This window comes from Mandrillus leucophaeus, unplaced genomic scaffold, assembly GCF_000951045.1.
Source record: "Mandrillus leucophaeus isolate KB7577 unplaced genomic scaffold, Mleu.le_1.0 Scaffold140, whole genome shotgun sequence".
Lineage (NCBI taxonomy): Eukaryota > Metazoa > Chordata > Mammalia > Primates > Cercopithecidae > Mandrillus > Mandrillus leucophaeus.
In genome coordinates, this window is record NW_012101366.1 from 5,901,907 (window position 1) to 5,921,268 (window position 19,362).

The following is a 19,362-nucleotide window of genomic DNA, read 5'->3' on the forward strand; positions in this document are numbered from 1 at the left end:
AGCCAGGATGGTCTCGATCTCCTGACCTCGTGATCCGCCCGCCTCGGCCTCCCAAAGTGCTGGGATTACAGGCGTGAGCCACCGCACCCGGCCCATAAGTTGCATTTTCTAAATAAATTCCTCAAATAGAAATTATTCCACAAGTTCCTTAGTTCTATAATATCTCTTATTTACTTGAATTATCGAGGGCAATAATCTGTCATTTTTGTTTCTGCTTTTTTTTCTTTTTTCTTTTTTATTATACTTTTAAGTTCTAGGGTACATGGGCACAATGTGCAGGTTTGTTACATATGTATACATGTGCCATGTTGGTGTGCTGCAACTATTAACTCAAAAAGGAACATTGACATTGCCAAAAATTTAGAAAATCACAAAAAAAATCACAAAGGAGAAAATTAAAATAAACCACAATTCCACCAACTAGAGAAAATCATTGTTAATATTCTGGTCACATTCAACCAATACCATATATAGTATCATTAACTACTGTTTTAAATCAGGATTTTTTAAATGTGAATATACTACACTCAAGGATATAATTTAGTTTATAACTCCTTGACTCAATTTATTTTTAACAAGAAAAGTTTAAGAACCAGTATCTCTTACTTATTTCTTAGTTCCAAATCAGAGCACAGTAAAAATATATAAATAAATACAAACAAAAAGAAGCCAACCACATGCCAAAAGTTGAAAGATCATAACAGCTCTATCATTTAGCTATATACTATAATCCTTTTCTGATTAAATATTCAATTTAAATGTTATTCATCTTTACATTCTTCATCATGTTCTTGTTTTTGTTGTTTTTGTTTGTGTTGTTTTTGAGACAGGGTCTTGCTCTGTCACCCAGACTGGAGTGCAGTGGTGCAATCACAGCTCACTGTATTCTCAACCTCCTGGGCTCAAGTGACTGTCCCACCTCAGCCTCCCAGGTAGCTGGGACTACAGGCGTGCACCACCATGCCCAGCTGATCTTTTTTTAAAAATTTTTTTATAGAGACAGGGGTCTTGCTATGTTGCCCAGGCTGGTCTTGAACTCCTGGGCTCATGCGATACTCCCACCTCAGCTTATCAAAGTGCTGAAATTACAGACATGAGCTTTGCACATGTTTTTTTGTGACTATCAATTATAGGGAACTTTCCATGTGTTGGGTAGGTTGAGCTTTACATTAACTTATTTAATGTTTTAAACAAATGATTACACAAAACAAAAATAACTTAGGTATGTACCAGACTAGCAATCATAGATTCATATATTTCAATATTAGAAACACTTGAATTTTACTTTACCTTGAACAAATTTGACACAGTGACTGAAGAGAAACACTGGGCATATAGGTTAAGGCAGCATTGTAACACAACAAAAGGAATGTCAACACTTCAAACCTAAAGACAAACAAAAAGAATATTACCAAATCTTTAGAATTCTAAGAAGTCAACTATAATAGGGGAGAGGGCACTCCTTGGGGAGAGATATAATGTTACAGAACAGACCTGCACAGTATAAGCACACCAATAATGAAAAATTACAAGGAAAAAAAGACTTTCCAAGTAACAGCCATATGAAACCTGTCTTTAAAATTCAATGTTCCAGCTGACACCTGAAGCAAGGCACACTGACAAATCTAGATCTATTTTTCTCTTGTATAAAATGACTCAATATTCAAATAAATTGTCACACACAACTCATTAAACATTATTTATAAATCTACTGAAATAATATTCTTAAAAAATTAGTGGAGTAAGATAAGAATTTTTATCCCCACAGTATACCTATTTTGTGCTGTCAGCATCTCCCTTTGAGGATGAGGTCCACTGTATACCACTTTTGACAAACCATGCTGGGATAGTGCACTCTCGGTCAGAGCCATGGACCCAATGCTGGAAGGCTAGAGAAAAGACATTTGAATAAAGAAAAAAAAAAAGCTATTCTACTGCAAAGGTGATACTTAGAATATATATGTACCACTAAAATAGCTACCATGAAGAACATCATATATCTTAAACACATTTAGGCTGCCTACCAATTTTTTTGCTCAAAGATTTAATAACTAATTTTAAAACAAACCACAAATGAGAAATAAAAATTAGTTTAATTTCAAAAATTCTACCAGGGAAATACACAATTGCCCCCACTACCCCCGCCAACACACACAAGTAGCCATCCATCAGGAGGAGTGAAAAATATTTCAAAAAGAATACTTTCAATAGATCTCTTATTAGCAGATTTTAGTTTGATGTTCAATTATTTTGATTTCTCATCTCAATTTGGAAATAGTAAATACTTTGCGGGTATTTATACTTTTGCAGGTACTAATAAATTGATCAATTTTTTTTCCTAAATAACTAGATTATAACTTGTGGCAATGTCAAAGCTTAGGGTCAATAAACTTGTTATGATAAAATGTCACTTACTTCATGATATACAGATGGTTTGGATAAAGATGGAATTGTAAAACTCAATACTTTGCTATGTCCCTGTTTGTCAACTATTTCCTATAGAAGTGAAAGAAAATATATTAAAATACATACTTTCTTACACATAAATTTACAAACTAAATTTAAATAGTCTAAAACATTTTTTTAAAAAGACCTGAACAGAAAGGAATTTTAACTTAAAATCTTAAACCATGATAATCCATTATTATTCATCAACACTGGCAGTTAAACTGTACATCCTTCCACTTAAAAAATATATGTAACATAATTTTCAGGATGGCTGAGATACAGATATAGTGTCTTAATAATCCTTGATCTTCCTCATGTAACAAGTTATATTTGTTAAGTGAAGTAATCATTTAAATATGAAATATGTGAAGAAAATGACCTCACATTTCTTTTCCATTTTGAAAGGTACAAAACTTAAGTATCTAGAATACCATACTAATTAATATACAAACTCTATTAGTAAGGCAAGCTATATGTTAAAACAATGTTGTACACTCTGGAGACAGTCTAGATTTTATAGAACTATAATTGGTGAATATTAGAGTAAATCTTTTCTCCCAAACCTTCTGTGAAGGTCAGAAACAGATCATTTATAGGCAATGAACTTTAAGTTTACAAAATTTAAAATGCAACACTGATATTTTCAGATATCGCTATAAAAGAAATGAAATGGTCCGATTTTCAACCTTCAATTAATCCATAAAGGTATAGTTACATAATTACCTATATGCTTGTATGTCTCCCAACCCCCAGAAAGTTATATTTGGAAGAATGGGCTATGAGTCATTTGACATATGAAAAAACAAACACTAGCTTCATTAAAATGATAAGCAGTTGCACAGGTTATATATTTGATTTTCTCAAAAAAGATTTTGTTAACTCCATTAAATACAAACCAAATTGTAAACCCCTAGAAGAAGAGCTTCAATGCATCCACTGCTATGCACATTTCTGCTGGCTGAGACTGCAAGGTAGCACCAAATTAGTTCTGGGAGAAATTGCAGCGTAAATTGAAGCAACTGCTCCTCTCCACTGCGATAGAATTCAAAGAGCTGGTGACAGACAGGTTCCAGCAACTGGAAGAAACACAAAATGTTAATTCAAGAACTGGACTGTATTTGAATGGAACTACTATATGAAGTATAAAAGGTTTTCTCAGATTGGTAAAAATCATGTCTTTTTAAATTCTTAAAATACCTAAGTTGTAGGGAGTTTCTTCCTAAAATATCCTTTCTTCCTGGTAAAACACATGCCAATATATAAAGGTTTGACTATGGGGTTGAAGAAATTGAAATGGGAATCCTGGGTACTTACTGTCCTATCTCCCTCCTCCTGAGTTTATAATTAGGCAACATCTGACAGCAATGATTGGTGTGTAGGGGGGCTAAATAACTACAGACCCCCCTAGATCTAGATCCCTATTGTGACCATGACTAATTGGCCCTGGAGAGTCTAAAAATTGCTGTAATTTTATTTTAAACATAATTTGGAGTCATCCACAACCTTTTCCTCTCCCACCACACTCTCAACATTATCCAGTTAACAGAGCTGACTGCATCTTTATAAGGGGCTTTAAGAAATCACATAGGCAAGGTAAGACCCTCTTACAGGTAAGTATTCTCTTAAAGCATATACAATGATCACACACAAGTCATACTCAAATATGTTAAAAGATTCACAAGGTACTGTTCACAAGGTACTGATTTTTCAAGCAAATTCTCAGGCTATTTATTACATATATATATCCAATGAACTACACTTCACTAAGGCAACAAATTTAAATAAATATACTAAACAGATTTTCTACAACCAATAATGGTAATGAACAGAAACTAATTTACAGTGGATGTTTTGATTTCAAGTAAGTAAAATATGTAAACTGAATATAATTAAAGTCAATATTGTTTATAAAAGGTATAACAAAAGTTATACTTCAATAAACATTGACTAAGTCAAATTAGTCTTTCCTATTGAAAAATTAATAAACTTCTGACAGTTAATCTTCCACAAGGAATACTTTTTCCACTCCTGAAATGGTCTTTAGAGGCCAAGAGATGTCCAGTGTGGCCATGGAAAGACAACAGAAAAACAGAGGGGCAGGAGGCAAAGTCATCCCATTCAGAGATAGCAAGAGAAGTTTTTAGCGCAGGAATTTGAAAGAAGGGGGTTAGAGGTGGCTGGAAGAAAGAATGACTGGTTAGGGATGTTTTAGCTTTCAGGGTGGAGTTTTAAAAATTTTCTTTGTGGACCCATATCAATAATCTCGAATTGTGGCATAACATCCCTCATCTCTAAGTCCCTCAGAAAACTAAATCAATTGAGATAGTCTAACAAACATTGCAAAATTATGAAATCTTTCTTTTTTTTTTTTTTTTTTTTGAGACAGAGTCTCGATCTGTTGCCCAGGCTGGAGTGCAGTGGCGGGATCTCAGCTCACTGCAAGCTCCGCCTCCCGGGTTCACGCCATTCTCCTGCCTCAGCCTCCTGAGTAGCTGGGACCACAGGCGCCCACCACCAGGCCCGGCTAATTATTTTGTATTTTTAGTAGAGACGGGGTTTTACCGTGTTAGCCAGGATGAGTCTCGATCTCCTGACCTCGTGATCTGCCCGTCTCGGCCTCCCAAAGTGCTGGGATTACAGGCTTGAGCCACCGCGCCCGGCCATTATGAAATCTTATTTGAAAATTTATTCAAGACAGTTTGTATGAACATATAATTTTAATCAAAACATACTCAAAAGGCTTTACAATCCATTTAAAATCCAAAATTTAGAGTTTTTGCCGTACAAAAGTATAACTTAATGAAGACCGATTCAAAGAGGAGGTAGAAATATATCACAAGATTAGATGAAATTATGCATTTGAAATTAATACAGATAAATATCAATATCTGTGAAGTGTGTCCCAGATTGCGAAGTACTTACACATACATAAACCCATTAAATTCCCACAACACTGTAGGGTAAAATATCATTATCCACACTTTCCACAGAAGGAAACTAAGACAAAGAGGCTATCTGCTATGACCAAAATCACATGGCTTACAAGGGTCAGACCTGGAGCCAGGTATTTTGACTTCTTTACTAACATACCTGAAAAATGTCAGGAAGAATAAAATGATACACAGTGTGGGAAATATGGACACTGTCTGACATATCTAATTTGACTATATTTGAAGCAAGCAAAGGAGCATCAGAACCTGCTGTGTTCCTGGTGTCTGGGTTGCATTTTTTAATATTTTTTTTTTCATGGAAACTGTGTTATTTATCGTGGTTACGTTTTACAGTACTATTAAGAGAGACTGTACCTCAAATATACTTATACGTGTTAAATGGCTTTTTTGGGTTTAAGGAGAACCTAGTCACCACGTATCATCTCTCCATTGTAAAATATATTTTGAGTTCTAAGACAGCTAAGCCGCAAATGGATTTTTACAACAATCCATTCATAAGTAAGAAGTCTGTATTATAACAGAGATTTCTAGTGGTAATAGGCATATGACTCAAAAATGCTCTTTAGTGACTAAGTAAGGAAAATGTTCTTTAATGACTAAGCAGGAAAAGAGTCAAGTTTTGGTAAATTTAGAAGGAAAATCTTGTAATATTTTTTGTACTGAACAATTACCGAGGAACATTGGGTAGGAAAAGGATACGGAAAAGTTGGAGAACACTACTATTCAGGAATCAGCAGCTGCTGGTACCGGACCTCTCTGTTCTCTGGACTCCAGACTCCTAGAACTCGAAGGGGACTTTATGTAGGTCTTTCAAAACACAGCTGATTTCATAACAGACTTAAGCAGTATTAACCTCTACTCATATGCCTGTCTCAAAGTTATAGTCAACTAAAAGCGCCATTTAAGCAAATTGCACTGTACCCATATAAACTGCCTCTTTAGAAGTTTCTTGAACACATCACACATCCCAGGGCCTTTCCATCTACAGTTCATTCTCCTGGAAGGCTCTTGCCCCTGATTCCACTCCAACTCCTAATTCGTTTGGATCTTGATTCAATCACCAACTTCCTCAGTCTCAACATATATTTCCCTTCATTTTATTTATCCTCATAGATTTATCACTAACTGACATAGTATTATATGTTTAGCTATTTGTTTAATGTCTATCTCACTAACTAGAAAACAAGTTTTAATCTACAAGATCAAGAATTTAGTCTATTTTATTCTCATAATTCCTAAGTGGTTCCTGATACATTATATGTGTTTAATAAATATTTATTAAATGAATAAAACTGAATAAAGAAAAAGTACTATTAGTAAAGTTTAAATGCCAAATTCATTGAACTTCAAATAATACCAGAAACAATATCTCAAATTTCAAAAATTCTGGAAAACAATAATATCAACTTGTTAGGAATATTTTCAAATTAAGACACAAAATATTCTAAACAGCAAAAGGGAGGTTACAATGTTAAAGTAGATTACACTTTTGTATTTTAGAAGCACTTCCAAATATATTTGAAAGAGCGAGTGTTTTTTTTAAGAATACAGAATACACACTGTCTTTACCACATGAACCAGAATAAAAGCACAAAACAAACTAACATGCAAGACCAGAACCAGTGCTTCGGAAAGTATGGTCCCGAGGATCATCCACAAACTGTTACCAGTCTCCAACAATATAAACATAGAAATCGAGAGGAAACATTTAGAAACTTTTATAGCAACTTAATATTGTTGCAACATCCAAGTGAGCCATCAGATTTATCAGAGTATACATCAGTTATGGAATATCAAATTTGTGTGGTGCCTCACACTGTGGTGTGAGTTGCATGTTAGTCACGTACTTTAGATACACATATTTGTCTGTGACAGATTACAATTTTTTTAAAAAACTGGTCCGTCATCACTAGTAGTTTCAGAAACATTGCTCTGAACCATCAGAGCTATATTCACTAGCATTATCTGAATAAAAGGAATGCTATAAACTAATCTAGCCAATCATAAATTTATCCTACAAACTCTTTCCAAAGTAGCCTAGTTAAAACATACTTCATCAGAGGAATAATTTTTAAGCTTCTCAAAATAATAAATAACACATGGGCATCAAGATTTAATTTGTTAAAAAACATAAAGCACATGGCTATACTTACCCTATTTTGTGAAATAATTCTAAACCAAACATGCAAAATTTTAAAACAGCTTTCACTCAATATTTAAAAAGTAAAACCCTTCAAGAAAACAGCCTACCTGTGCATTCTATACAAGTTAAGAAGTTTTGGGGAGAAGGAAGAGACAAGACAAATATGATTGTTCAATTCAGTTATTCCAGTTAAAGTTTTTTGGCTTGTCAATATATACTCCCTAATCCCTTCAGCACCTAAAATTCACGATATGCATTACAGTATAACCAGTAGGAGTGGGCTATTCGACACCCCCTCCAAAAGAGGTTAACTACTCAAAAGAAGATCCTCCCTCAATTTTGGTAGTTTAATCCCAGAGATACGTAGATCCATATTGGACTGGACTCCAGGATATGTTACTTTACCACTGAATCTGCTGTTAGAGTCTATCATGCCATCCATCAAACTCAAGTACAAAAGGAATTATGTACTTCAGATCCCTCTCTTCTACCATACCTCTTTCCACTCCCCCTGACACTGCTCAAGTTTAGGTTCTCAACAGCTCCCTCCTAGTCTACTGTCATAGCTTCCTAGTCTTCTTGTGTTCCCCATTTTTTCATTTGCCAATCTATCCTCCACATAGCCACCTTCCTAACCCCTCAGTGCAGAGAGAGTCTAAACTGCTTAAGATGGAATTTGACACCCACCACGGTTACGTCCTAAACCTAGCTTTCTAGCTTCAGCTCCTATCACAGCCTTACCCTCTCTTGTTAACTACTGTGTTAAGTCTATTCACTTTTTCCAAAAGCCGTACCTTTTTATTTTTCATCCTATCTCCAATTTCTTTCTATTTCTACTATGAATAGTAGGATTTACAAGCACCAGAATCTGGAGTATAGATTATTTTATTACCTTCAAACTAAATGGGCAGCTAGTGGGGTGCAGTGCCTCATGCCTGGAATCCCAGCACTTTGGGAGGCTGAGGTGGATAGATTGCTTGAGCCCAGGAGTTCGAGACCAGCCTGGACAACATGGTGCAATCCCATCTCTACCAAAAATACAAAAATTGGCCAGGTGTGATGGTGCATGACTGAAGTCCCAGGTACGGGGGTGCTGAGGTGGGAGGATCGCTTGAACCTGGGAGGTCAAGGCTGCAGTGAGCCATGATCACACCACTGCACTCCAGCCTGGGAAATAAAGTGAGACCTTGTCTCAAAAAAAAAAAAAAAAAAAATCTAAATTAGCCATCAGAAAAAGGAAAGGGTGGTAGTGGGGGCAAGAGGAGAGACTGGGAAAGGCAATAGCCAGACTAAACTATTTGCCATTCTTTAAATGCCTTTCATTTTCTGAGCCTCCGTATACTATCCCCACTGCATGGAATATTCTTTTACCTTGCCACCTGGAAAACTTGCGCTTATCCGTAGACTGGATTAAGGATTGCCTTGAAACCATGTGTTTACTTATTTTCTCCCACTTTCCTCTTTCAGGATAAAAACCATGTGTTACTCAATTTGATTCTCCATTGCCTAGCATAGTTGAAGGGCTCATAATGGACACTCAAATACTTGCTGAATGAATAAAATGAAATGTAGTCACATAAACTTTTCAAAGCTACCTTTAGCGAGAGAGAAAGAGAGAAAATGTTCAGAGATGGCTTTTGGAATATGGTAATAAATTCTATTTCTTGGCTTGGGGAATGGTACACTAAAGTTCATTTCAGTATTGTTCTTTAAACATATATATTTTCTTGCCCTTTTATATAGATTTGACAATGAAAAATTAAAAATCAATCAAGTCACTACTACTAGCACAATAAACCATAAAAGTACTTACCTCACTTTGTGGCTCCTGGATAACTTTATAGAGAGATGAAACTAAAGAACTCTTGTCTTTCAAATTTGTGGCATAATTTGGTAAAGATGTTTCTGGTAACGTCTAAACAAATTTAAAAAAATACATTTTATTTTTATGAAATGTCCAGATCCATAGATGCAGAAAGTAAATTAGTTGTTGCCAGGACTGCAGAGGGGAGAGGAAGATTAGGAGTGACCAACAGGTATGAAGTTTATTTTTGGGGTGATGGAAATGTGCTGAAATTAGATGCTGGCATTGGTTGTACAGCACTGTGAATATATCAAAAACCAAGGCAAGGTAAACATGTTTACCTTAAATTAGTAAATTTTATGTTATATTAATTATATCTCAACAAAACTTCAAAATAAAACAAAAAATATATTTTATCCTCTTATCAACAAGGACATAAACTAACATCAACACTTCATCTTCGATCACAGTTTGGGATTAGAGATAAGAATATAGGCCAGGCGCAGTGCCTCATGCCTGTAATCTTAGCACTTTGGGAGGCTGAGGCAGGAGGATTGCTTGACCCCAGGAGTTCAAGACCAGCCTGGGCAATATAGTGAGACCTCATCTCTACAAAAAATAAACAAAATTAGCTGGGCATGGTGGCACATGCCTGTAGTCCTGGCTACTCGAGAAGCTAAGGTGGGAGGATGGCTTGAGCCTGGGAGGTCAAGGCTACAGCAAGCCATGATTCCGGCACTGCACTCCAGCCTGGGCAACAGAATGAGACAGGGTCAAATTAACTCCAGGGTTACATACTGTGACTGTTAAGCATGGGAAGGCTGTTCTACTTTACCAACTGAGGGGAAAATTTAGAACTTTCAGAGCTAGAGAAAAAGATATCCACACTACCAACAAACTAATTTTCCTAATGCCATTTAAAATGTGGACAACGAGTCACAGCTTGCCAGCACCACCTATTCAGAACGAACACCATGACCAGAGAAGAATGGGAAGAAATAAAACTCCAGTAGTAAGTCAGATGATTTTGAATAAAAGTGTAGGGAAATCTGAAAACAAGAACATTTCATTATCATAATGATAAAAACCTTTCCTTCTGGAGTACACCCCCTCCTCAGATATCTGTGACAGACAGCGATATCTGTCTCCTAAGTCATTATTCTATCTCACCCAAATTACTTCCTTCAGTCAATCAATGTCAATCCTGAAGTAGATACCATGTCTCAGGATATTCCTAACTCACTCTAAAATATACATTATTCCTTATATGTCTCATATCCTAGTATTTCAAAATTTAATATGGGTTATGATTAGCGTATAGGTGAATGTGTGCATAAATTAAACAGCATAAATTTTTACAATAAAGACATTTGATTCATTTTCACTTTACTGTGAGCTCCTTGAGGGCAAGAACTGTCTTATCATCTCTCCATGCACAGCACTCACCACAAGGCCTCATACACAAATCTTTGCTGAGGGAACATATTAAAGATAAACAAAATAAGAAATAAAAATTGCCATTGTTTATACTTTGGTAGATTCTTTAAAAGTGGGTCACATTTCACCTTAGGATACATAAGTGAATAGACTTTTTTTTTAATTTAATAAGAGTTTTATTTACCAGAAGGGTAAGCAAATGTGGACTATTTGGAAACCTTTCACAATTCTCCAGAGTGGGGAAAAAAAGGTTTTACTGCAACTGCTTACATAAAGAAGAGATTAAGGCATTCTTCAATATTTCAAAAGCATGACACAAAAGATCTCCAGGCAACATTCCATTTCCGTCATTTGATCAAGTGTAACCTAATACTTGGGAAATTTATATAAAAGGGAGTAACAGTCAAATAAACAGCAGATTCCTAATCCTCTGAATAAAAATAAATCTAAATTATGTATAAAATGCATTAAATATATTTAAAACACATTGATGTCTAACTTATGTAACTAAGTATACATGTCTAATATATATGTCTAACTATAAAACTAAAGAGTAAATGAATCAAAATACAAATCTTTAGAAAAATTATTAGTGAATAGAAAGATTATTATTATATATACATATATATATGATCTAGGCTAAAACTAGATCATTCATTAAAAACATGAATTACAATGTTCAGCTTATATACTAGCTGACTGTCACAAGGTAAAATATTTTCTGTGAAACACCCAAAGGCAAAAAGACAGCTGTTTTCTGAAAAGACAAGCTCTAGAAAATACCATGGACCCAGGTTACCACTGATAAATGAAAGGAAGGGTATCTTAAAAATTAGTGCAGTAATAATACCTTTTATTCACAATTCTGACATTTCATTTAATGAATGTGGGAAAAGTTAATTTTGTCTGTAGAGAGGGAGAAAATGTAACTGTTGTGTTCATAAATGGTGCTTTAAAAAACAAGATCTAAAAGAGCCAAATGAATTTAAATACTATTATAGCAAAAACATTTAAATTTTCATGCACTGTACTAGTTCAAAGGTACTGACCTTCTTAAATACCAGCTTAGCTTTCTCACATTTCAGAAGGCATAACTGGAGTTGAAAAGTACCTAATGGAAAATTATGTTGGTATATTATTCTTGGCAAAATTTGACATCGGGTGTGATAGCTCACACCTGCAATCCCAGCACTTTGGGAGGCTGAGGCAGGTGGGACCCCATCTTTAGTAAAACTATGAAAATTAGCCAGGTATGTGGTGCCATGCGCCTATAGTCCCAGCTACTAGGGAGGCTGAGGCAAGAGAATCGCTTGAACCCGGGAGGCAGAGGTTGCAGTGAACCAAGATCGTGCCACTACACTCCAGCCTGGGCAACGGAGCGAGACTCTGTCTCGAAAAAAAAAAAAAAAAAATTTGAAGACAGATGCCTCATACTAAAGTATCATTTGACAGATGGTTTTTCAAAAATGTGAGGAGGTGATATGGGTTGAGTAGCAGAGAATTAATCAAGATGGACAGATGGGTGAAGAACCAGTAATTAAAACAATCCTGTTCAACGACATCACACATAAGATTTGATTTTGAGTCACATATTGAGATTCAGCAACTATCAGAAAATTTTAAAAAATTAGGAGTCCAGAAATCTGCTAGATAAATCTACCACACAGCAGTAACAAAAATAACACAATCTGAAAGGTAATATTTTATAAATAAATCTTTGAAAAGATAGAGCTTGAACTATTCATGAAATCTTAAAATAATGAAGTCCTAAACTAATCATTTAGTTGGTATATAAAGAAAATAGGACAAGCACAGTGGCTCACACCTGTAATCCTAACACTTTTGGGAGGCCAAGGCAAGCAGATCACTTGAGGCCAGGAGTTCGAGACCAGCCTCACTAACATGGCAAGACCCCATCTCTACTAAAAATACAAAAATTAGCTGGGCATGGTGGTGCACACCTGTAATCCCAGCCACTCAGAAGGCTGAGGCATGAGAATCACTTGAACCCAGGAGGTACACGTTGCAGTGAGCCAAGATTGTGCCACTGAACTCCAGCTTGGGTGACAGTGTGAGACCCTGTCTCAAATTTTAAAAAAAGAAAATACTAATGAGAGTCCATAGCTAGAACAGACACTGAATAATTTTACCAAATTTTCAATTTCAAAAATTTTAAATAAAGTATTTGTACAAAGCAAATTGTGTCATCTCTACACATTTGAGAGATGTTGGGTGAGGTTAGGAGTTCAGACTGACCGTGGACCAGTGTAGAGCTAAAAATCATCTTCATAAGCCACTTACAGTACTTTAACTTTTCTGATGAAAATATGAGACCCAGAGAAGTTATGCCCAACATCATAAAACCAGCCTAGGGGAGAATTAGAATTAAGTCAAAGGGTTTCTGACTTTCAGTTTACTTACTCAATCATGAGTAAGTGGCCTTATTAGCATCATGGCCTTATGAGCATCATGGTTATTAAATCAAACAACCAAGCAGAAGCTTTTCTAGAAATATGTATGTAACCAAAACCTTTCTTAAATATTTTAACAAAAATGTGTATTTAACATCAGAGATTTCAAAAGATATGTTACTCTAATTTTAGAAGTACTTAGCAGACATGTTCCCAAGCACTTTTCTATATTCTATTACCTCTGGTATGCTGCTGATTTTGCCTGATAACCTTCTTCTCTTTGTCAAACATAGAGCTGAATTCAACACACATTAACCCAATTTAGAATAACACTCCAAATAATTATCAGGAATGCCTACCAAACTAACCAAGGAATGGGAAATATCCTTCCTTGAACTGGCTATAATACAGATTTGAAAATAATTTAAAACATTTGAGTATCAAATTGATTCAAAATTGGGTAAAGTTAATCTTGGGGTTGGGCAGAAGAAACTTCTTAAACTACATTTTATTTCTTGTAGGCCATGATTTCACTCCCTCCTCCTAAAGGAAAAGTTTCCCTATGCTTGCATTAAATTTATTAAAAATATTAATAAAATATTGCTAGCCACATAATATGTTATATTGATAAAATACTACTTAAATAATATTTTCTATTTATGCATACTCTGGTTTCTTGTAGCGGAAGATGGTATTTGGAAAACAAGATCTGGGTGCTTAGTGTACTCACTGCAACCGGGGTGCCATTGTTTCTAGGTCCTCCCAGTGAACAAAGCTAGGGAATAAATGTATGCATATATGTACAGACACACACACACATATATATCATATGCATACTTAGAACCCGTGAGTTCATAATGATTCCAATACAACACCTTAGAGTTCTTTCTTGACTTTTGCTGTTCCATGATTGTAATTCCCTTTTTAGACAGACAGAAATCTAACTCCCATTATCTTCAAAGTATTTACTTATTTGTTCAATCAACTTATTTGCTCAATGTAACCAATCTACCAGTGTCACTATTCTGGTTACTCTTCTGCATGCCACCTCTGTAGTCCTTCACCCCAACCACCTACTTCCTCAGACACTACTGCCAATAACCGCTGCTCTGCCCCTCACTCCTTGGTACTGCACTTCCTAGGTGTCTATATATCCAAACCAGGAGGGGAAGGGAATAAATGAACAGATGGGAAGGGAAGGAGATCAGTCATGGTTTTCCATTATTTGCCTTACTACTACCCCTACAACCCACCCTTTAACATGCTCTCTTTCCACAACTCCATCTTAAAGAATGGATAGCTAGCAATATTTGCTTTTGCATATTTTACTTCATCATGAAACATAAGAACGCCCTAGAAGAAATAGCATTCAACTGTTAAACTTGACAATTTCCATCAATCTGCCAAAAAAAAAAAAGCCATGATAAGAGACTATGTTAAACACAAAGATAACACAAGCAGGAAACACACACACACACACACACACACACACACACACAAGATTAATCAAAGTTTTTTTGTTTCGTTTTTTGTTTTTCTTTTAGAGACAAAAGTCTCCCTCTGTCACTAGACTGGACAGTAGTGGTGCTATCATAGCTCACTGCATCTTTGAATTCCTGGGCTCAAGTGATCCTCCCATCTCAGCCTCCCAAGTAGCCGGGGCTGCAGGCATGCACCAACAAGCCCAGCTAATTTTTTTTTTTTTTTTTTGTAGAGAGGAGGTCTTGCTATGTTGTCTAGGCTGGTCTTTTCTTTTTCTTTTTTTGAGGCAGAGTCTCACTCTGTCACCCAGGCTGGAGTGCAATGGCGTAATCTCGGCTCACTGCAAGCTCTGCATCCTGGGTTCATGCTATTCTCCTGCCTCAGCCTCCTGAGTAGCTGGGACTACAGGTGTCCGCCACCACGCCAGGCTAATTTTTTGTATTTTTAGTAGAGACAGGGTTTCACCATGTTAGCCAGGATGGTCTCGATCTCCTGACCTCGTGATCCGCCCGCTTCGGCCTCCCAAAGTGCTGGGATTACAGGCGTGAGCCACCGCGCCTGGTGCCTAGGCTGGTCTTAAACTCCTGGCCTTAAGCAATCCTTCCATCTCCGCCTCTCAAGTGCTAGTATTACAGGCATGAGCCACCACATCTGGCCACAAGTTATTAAAATATGTAGAAAGCACTTCTGTAACATTCTATGTCACTTCATGATGACTTAGGGAATCCATAGAAGGATGCTCAATTCATGGCTACAAAAGCTCAGACAGTAAAAGTCTGCCCAGCAATTCATCAGGATTAGCTAACAGAGACAGATAAGGCCAGCTGTAAAATTAACAGGAAATGGTGCTTTTCCTAAATACACACTGCAACTGAAAAATGTCATAACAATCTCCTTGAGTGACTACTAAATTCTTACTAAGATGACTTGTTGCCTAAAATCACAGATTATAAAAAAGTTTGTTGTTGAACATGTATCAGTAAGAACAAAACATCCCACTCTTGCCTAGAGCATCTAAGTCACTTTGACATAGAGAAGCAGCCTTGATTTTCAACCCAGGTACAAAGATATAAATACAGAGTTTCTGAACATAACATTTCAAATCTACGTTAACTTTGTAGTTTTCAAGACAACAAGATCCTGGGTCTACTTTGAAGGCCAGACCAGATGTTCACCCCATTATAAACAGCCCTGCTTTGTTTTGAGCCTACCAGAATACTGTTCCATTTAAATTTTACCTAAACTCTACCCTTCCTCCAAATTATTATAACTTTATCTTTTCTTTGGTTTGGTGAGATGGTCCCATGGTATCTGTTGGGCAATCTCTCTCAATGCAACAAGTCAATAAGCCTGACTTTGTCAGTCTGTAACTTTGTCCTTATAGGTCTTGGGCTGACTGGGCTGGACAAAATCAAAGTGACAGTTGCAGCCCAAACTCTTCATTCCTGTGGTTCATGATCATGCAAGTACACATAATTATGTGTCATATAAGGACAGAGAAAAGTAATTAGCTGATTAAAGAAACACCATTTTAGCTATCCTAGAGAAAATTCATGAGACAAGAAAATATAAGTTTTATTTTCTTCATTAACTAATCAAAGGTTATACACCCCTTATATAGCCACTGGGTTAGCCAGCTAGAGAAAGATCCACTGATATAAAGTTGAGCAAATATCTTCCCTCATTGTTGGTCATGCCCAGTTCCACTGCCCTCCAAACTGCAAGAAACATTTTGACAATGAATCATTGATGGTCGTTGGAGAATGACATCAACATTCAGAGACTTTAATTATTTGTGGTATTGCCATGAAAGAAAGAAAATAAACAAACGAATAAACTCTTTGAACCACTTGGGAGAAAAAAGGAATCAATTTCCTAGAAAAGATTACTATGTGTAAATAACTCTCTATTGAGATTTGATAGAAAATACTTCTTCCACAGATATTTAACCCTTCAGTCATATAAAATACAAAAAAATCACTGGAATTTAAACCCCAGACAAAACTTCTTTGGACTATAATTACTATAGTAGAACAGTAAATATTACCTTAAACTCTGACAACCATTCCTCCACAACCCCTTTCTCTGAAGTAAACATTTTTCCACATCTGTTCTAAACCTTCAACCTGAAAATTAACATAGAAAAATGTTAATGTTTTGAATATATTTAGTCAGATTACTATGAATAGAGATAATCCTATAAAGTTGTTACTTCATGTTTGTGAAATGAGTTTCAAACATAAATTACTAAATTCATTTCAAAACCAATGTGCACAAACAAGCCTTAAAATGCAAGAATTCTGACAAAAGCATAAATATCATAATATGATGAAATTGGCTCTGCAATTTTCATTTGGTTTTCAGGAATGCCAGCTGCAAAACATACTGGACATTTTTCTCTAGTTTCAATAAAATAATTTCAAAAAGATCATTGAACTTAAAAAAAAGGCAGAAAATATTTCAAAATCGTGGAAATATAAGAAGACATGCATCCAAAATTGACTTTATAGAAAGCATTAAAGTAATTTAATTTGCTTATATTTCAGTTCTTTACAACAGTAACTAGGCAAGCCATTTGGTTTCATGAAAGTGTAATACTTGTTTTTTAAAAAGTAAAAGTGACAATATTCAAAATGACCATATTTGACAATAGTTATTCAGAAGATTGGGATTTACTTAAGTATAAATTTAAAGAAACAAGCTAAAGGAAATGCAGAACAGTTTTATCTCAAGCAAAATGTCAAAATACAATGTATTTGTCTTTACCCATCCATTTGTATGGGAGTACACTTGGAAACTATTTCCTGATGGAAAAGTTGAGCTCTATCTGAATTTCCTAACTTCCAAATTCAGTCACAAATCCTTCATTAAGCTACTTAATTTTTATCAGCATTATAACGTAGTAGAAACTCAGGCAGAGTAGCCAGAAATGAATTCTGATTCTATTACTTACTTGCAGTACTACCTTGGGCAAGATATTTGCCTTACTTTTTTTTAATCTGCAAAATAGGGATAACGATAGTACCTATTTGCAAGGAGTTATTGTGAGGAGTACATGTTAAAATGCAAATAAAAGCAGTTATTTCCATTTCTGGCAACAAAGTATTATTACTATGCAATATTATTATTATTAATTCTTATAAACTCTGCTCAACTGTCTATCAAAGTATCCAGATATGCCTTAATGAACAACACAGGTTCTAGTCAAAGAATACATTCTAAGGTTCCTGATGTCTAATTCTCATAAAATACATGATTAAAACATTTTTTTGGTCATTCATTCATTCGTAAAAGATTACTTGAGTAATATGAATTTTATTGTTAAAATAAAAAATATTCCTCCTTGGATCAAGTCAGACTAACAGAAAACCACATACATGTGGTGTATTATTGATTTTATAGAACTGTCTGTTTGGAGAAACTGGGCTTTGAAATTATGTCCAAAATGTTACCAAAGCACTGCTAGATCACATTTATCCTCCTTAAAAGCCAACAGAGTCTAGAAAATTCACATCTTAAGTTTGCAGTACCAGGAAAACCTCTCCTTTGGAGTAACTTGTTTGTTTTTATATTATGAATACTGTGAGTTTCATAACTGAGTCTCTTTGTCTTACTCTTATTTTCTGTCTGCCTGTATCTACGTTGTTTCATGTTGTTATGTATATTTGTAAAACAAAACCAATATAAATGCACAAAAATTTTCTTTTGTATGAATTACATTGTTTAATAAATTAGGACAGAAAGTTATCACAAATGGAACCACACTACATCAAGTTACATAGAACTGGGGAGGTAAAATTTTTACAAAAATTCACAATAACTCTCCAATTAAAATTAAGGTTAACTTTTTTTAAATTAAAAGAAATCAAGAGAAATACACAAGGAACCAAGAACAGTCAAGGGCTGTCTTGAAGAACAACAGCGCTGTGGGACCTGGACTTCCGATAGCAAAGCTCAGTATAAAACTTACCAAAAACTATGGTAATTAAGCCAGTGGTGGCACTGTCGGAAGGATAGAAATCAACCAATGGAACAGAATAGAGTGGCCAGAAATAGACCCACACATACATGGTCACCTGATTTATGACAAAAATAACACTGAAATTCAGTGAGGAAAGGATGATCCTTATAATAAATGGGGCTAAGTTATTTGGATAGCTACAAGGGGAGGACAAAAAGAACCATGACCCCAGAGATCATGCTGCATGCAAAAACAAAAAAACAGTTTCAGTTGGATCATAGATCTAATTGTGAAGAGTAAACCATAAGGCTTCTAGAAGAAAACGCAAGAGAGTACTTTCATAATCTTAGGCTAGGCAAAGGTTTCTTAAACAAGAGGCACAAAAGCACTAACCACGAGGAGGAAAAAAAGGATAAACCAGACTTCCTTGAAAGTAAGAATTTCTACTCCCCAAAAGACACCACTAAGAGAATGAAAAGGCAAAGCCATAGAGTGGCAGATGATATCTGCAATTCATATATATGACAGAAGTTTCATATCCAGAATATATAAAGAACTCATAAATTATTAAGAAAAAGGTAGACAATCCTATAGGAAAAACAAGACCATCATTTATTCAAATGGAAACTTAGCACATGAAACGTGCTCAACTTTGTTAGTCATCAGGGAAACGTCAGTTAAAACCCACAGTGAAATACAGCATACAGACACACACACATACACAC

The 19,362-nt window shown here is 35.5% G+C and overlaps 1 protein-coding gene across 2 annotated transcripts in view; it reads right to left on the reverse strand.

Annotated features, from left to right (window-relative positions):
- Positions 1 to 19,362, reverse strand: part of FAM126A (family with sequence similarity 126, member A) — an 82,758-nt gene that overhangs the window by 40,156 nt on the left and 23,240 nt on the right. The window contains exons 2-7 of one of the 2 annotated variants that reach the window (XM_011973922.1): positions 16,724 to 16,802; positions 9,356 to 9,457; positions 3,345 to 3,524; positions 2,416 to 2,496; positions 1,774 to 1,889; positions 1,291 to 1,386 (exon numbers count right to left, since the gene is read on the reverse strand). In XM_011973922.1, coding sequence (XP_011829312.1) covers positions 1,291 to 1,386; positions 1,774 to 1,889; positions 2,416 to 2,496; positions 3,345 to 3,524; positions 9,356 to 9,457; positions 16,724 to 16,774 — 626 coding nt within the window. In that variant the 5' untranslated portion in view covers positions 16,775 to 16,802. The remainder of the gene's footprint in view (positions 1 to 1,290; positions 1,387 to 1,773; positions 1,890 to 2,415; positions 2,497 to 3,344; positions 3,525 to 9,355; positions 9,458 to 16,723; positions 16,803 to 19,362) is intronic. The other variant, XM_011973923.1, reaches the window with a different exon arrangement.